The sequence below is a fragment of the Musca vetustissima genome, unplaced genomic scaffold, assembly GCF_032173495.1.
Source record: "Musca vetustissima isolate MV318-11 ecotype Yass unplaced genomic scaffold, APGP_CSIRO_Mvet_v1 utg1381, whole genome shotgun sequence".
Taxonomy (NCBI): domain Eukaryota; kingdom Metazoa; phylum Arthropoda; class Insecta; order Diptera; family Muscidae; genus Musca; species Musca vetustissima.
In genome coordinates this window covers 156,412-159,021 of record NW_026878567.1, presented here as the reverse complement: position 1 = coordinate 159,021, position 2,610 = coordinate 156,412, and the positions used below count along the sequence as shown (strand labels likewise).

The following is a 2,610-nucleotide window of genomic DNA, read 5'->3' as shown; positions in this document are numbered from 1 at the left end:
CCGTATAAAAAATCGAACTTTTTGAGATATGGCGAAAAGAAGGTAACAAAAAGAAAAAAAACCTGGTGCTGTTTTCAAACATGTAGTGAGCAAAATTGCTGTCGACAACATTTCGGATGAAAGAGAGAAATTTTTAAAGCAAATAGTACATTAATTTTGCTTAACATTAGCGCAAAATTTGGAAAAATGTCACAGAAAGATGAATGTTTTCAAAGACAACCAGTAAGGAAAGATCAAAAGTCAGACTGGACCGACTATATGATACCCTTTACCACTTTAGGTACAAACAAAAATGATAATGTGTACAATATCCTGTTGATAGAAGAGACATATCATATTTGGATAACCATTAACATGGAATCGGGTAAAAAACAAATGTGATCTACATAGATATTTGAGCCAATAAAAACCATACACATGACATTCTGAAATCTATAAGAAAAATGCATGCCAATTGCATAAATATTGAAAGTTTGGCGCACCATTTACCAAACATCTCAATATGGACTTATTTCCAGGAAAACTTCATAGATGCCAAACTGGACTGAATTCAGTACGCTGTGCAAAATTGGGAGTTTGGTGTACCATTTACATAAAATCGGACGAAACTATATATGAGTGCTATATATAAATTTGGACCGATTTCAACAAAACTTCACAGATGTCAAACTCGATTAAATTCCATACGCTGTGCTACATTTTGTCCCAATTGGGCAAACATTTTCAGTTTTGTGCACTATTTACCTAAAATCGGACGAAACTATATATGGGAGCTATATCTAAATCAGAACCGATTCCAACAAAACTACGCATACATCAATCTGGACATAATTCAATACTCTGTGTAAAATTTTGTCTCAATCGGACCAATATTGGCAGTATGGTGCTCTGGTTACATAAAATTGGACGAAACTATGTATGGGAGCTATATCTAAATCTGAACCGATTTCAACAAAACTTGACACATACCAATCTAGACCTAATTCAATACTCTGTTCAAATTTTTGTCTAAATCGGACCAATATTGGCAGTATGGTGCACCATTTACATAAAATCGGACGAAAATGTATATATGGGAGCTATATCCAAATCTGAACCGATTTCTTCCAAATTCAAAAATAACGATTCAAGTAACAAAAAAATCAGTTGGGCCAAATTTCATGACGAATACTATGATTTTGTTGCCGCTATTAATTTTGCACAGAAAAAGTGGTCATTTGATGTTATTTTACAGAAGATTAGAAGATGTTCTTGTAAAAGAATTAAAGGTCTTCTAATATAAAACTTCAAGGTCTAATTACGCGAGAATATAGTCAGGAGAAGGTCTTTTGGCGTTCTATAAAAGGACCTTCTGCACTTCTATAAGAGGATCTTCTTTCTTTCATAAATATGTATTTTGTTTTCTATAAGAAGATATTTTAGAACTGCCTTCAGAAAATAACTACAATTTTAGTTTTCTTTTAAATATTCAAATACTTAATTTATTATTTTCAAACAACAAAATATTTAACATATAGAATATATAACTAAAATATAACACTTAAATAATAATAAATAAAAAATAAACTTTGTACAAAATTCAAGAGAGAGTGAAAAAACATACAAATATTGCTAATAATCTCGTGTTAGTAATTTAACCAAATCTCCAATATAGGCCTGGGCCATTTGTAGAGTTTCATATTTGGATAGGCGACGATCGTGACCCAGTGAAGGTACAACATCGCGTAGCTTTTCAAAGGCATCATTGAGGCTGTTCATGCGACGACGTTCCCGGGCATTTGCGGCAAGGCGACGTTTGCGTAAAACTTCTTGGGAACATGCCACAGTTCCCGTCGGCGACGACGATGAAGAACTGCGATTAAGTTTGCCATATGATTTTGTTGAAGTTTTCATAATTTTATTTTCAATTTTTATTGGATTATATTTCAGCGATTTCAGGGGTGTGCTGCCAATTCCATTTGGTGCTTCTGTGGGTGGCTGTGATGATATTGAGAATTTATTATGCGCCATATTATTCCAATGTTGTTGATGATTTTGTTGTTGTTGCTGCTGCTGATGATAGTTGTTGTAGAAATTTTCCAATTCATATGTGGAGGTGGGTATTGGTGTTTCCAAGCCAAATTCATTGCTGGTATTTGAATCGGACATTGAATCTGTGTTATGTAGTTCCATTGAATCCATCACATGAGCGAAATTCATATCTAAAGGATTGTAGTGATGATGATGTCCAGCGGCGTTGTTCTGCTCATAGGCTATAAAATTGCTTCCCGTTGTGGAGCAGTGGAGATTTTCCGATGAGGCCGTTGATGATGACAAGTATTGAGGGAAATAAAATTGTTCGGTAAAATCGTTGGATAACATTTTGGGTGTTTTTTTCTTTAAGTCGAGAGCGATAAAATGTTGTATTACTCCTTGTAAGGATCTTAAGAGACTGTTGCTATAACAGCATCCTGCCGTTACCTTTTATACTCTTAGTGCACATGCAAAGGTAATCTTGGCACTTGCTTCTGATTGGTCAGCGCCAGTGTGTTTACCTGTTCAGCACATCTCTGATTCGTTGTTCTCCTTAGTTTTTATTTTTTTTTTTGTTGTTGTTGTTGGCTGGCTGTC

At 34.6% G+C, this 2,610-nt stretch overlaps 1 protein-coding gene across 1 annotated transcript; it reads right to left on the bottom strand.

Moving 5' to 3' along the window:
* Positions 1-1,611: 1,611 nt before the first annotated feature.
* Positions 1,612-2,361, bottom strand: LOC133323315 (basic helix-loop-helix transcription factor amos). Its single transcript, XM_061532255.1, has one exon. It carries the CDS (start codon positions 2,359-2,361, stop codon positions 1,612-1,614), a length of 750 nt encoding a protein of 249 aa, XP_061388239.1.
* Between the last annotated feature and the right edge of the window lie 249 nt (positions 2,362-2,610).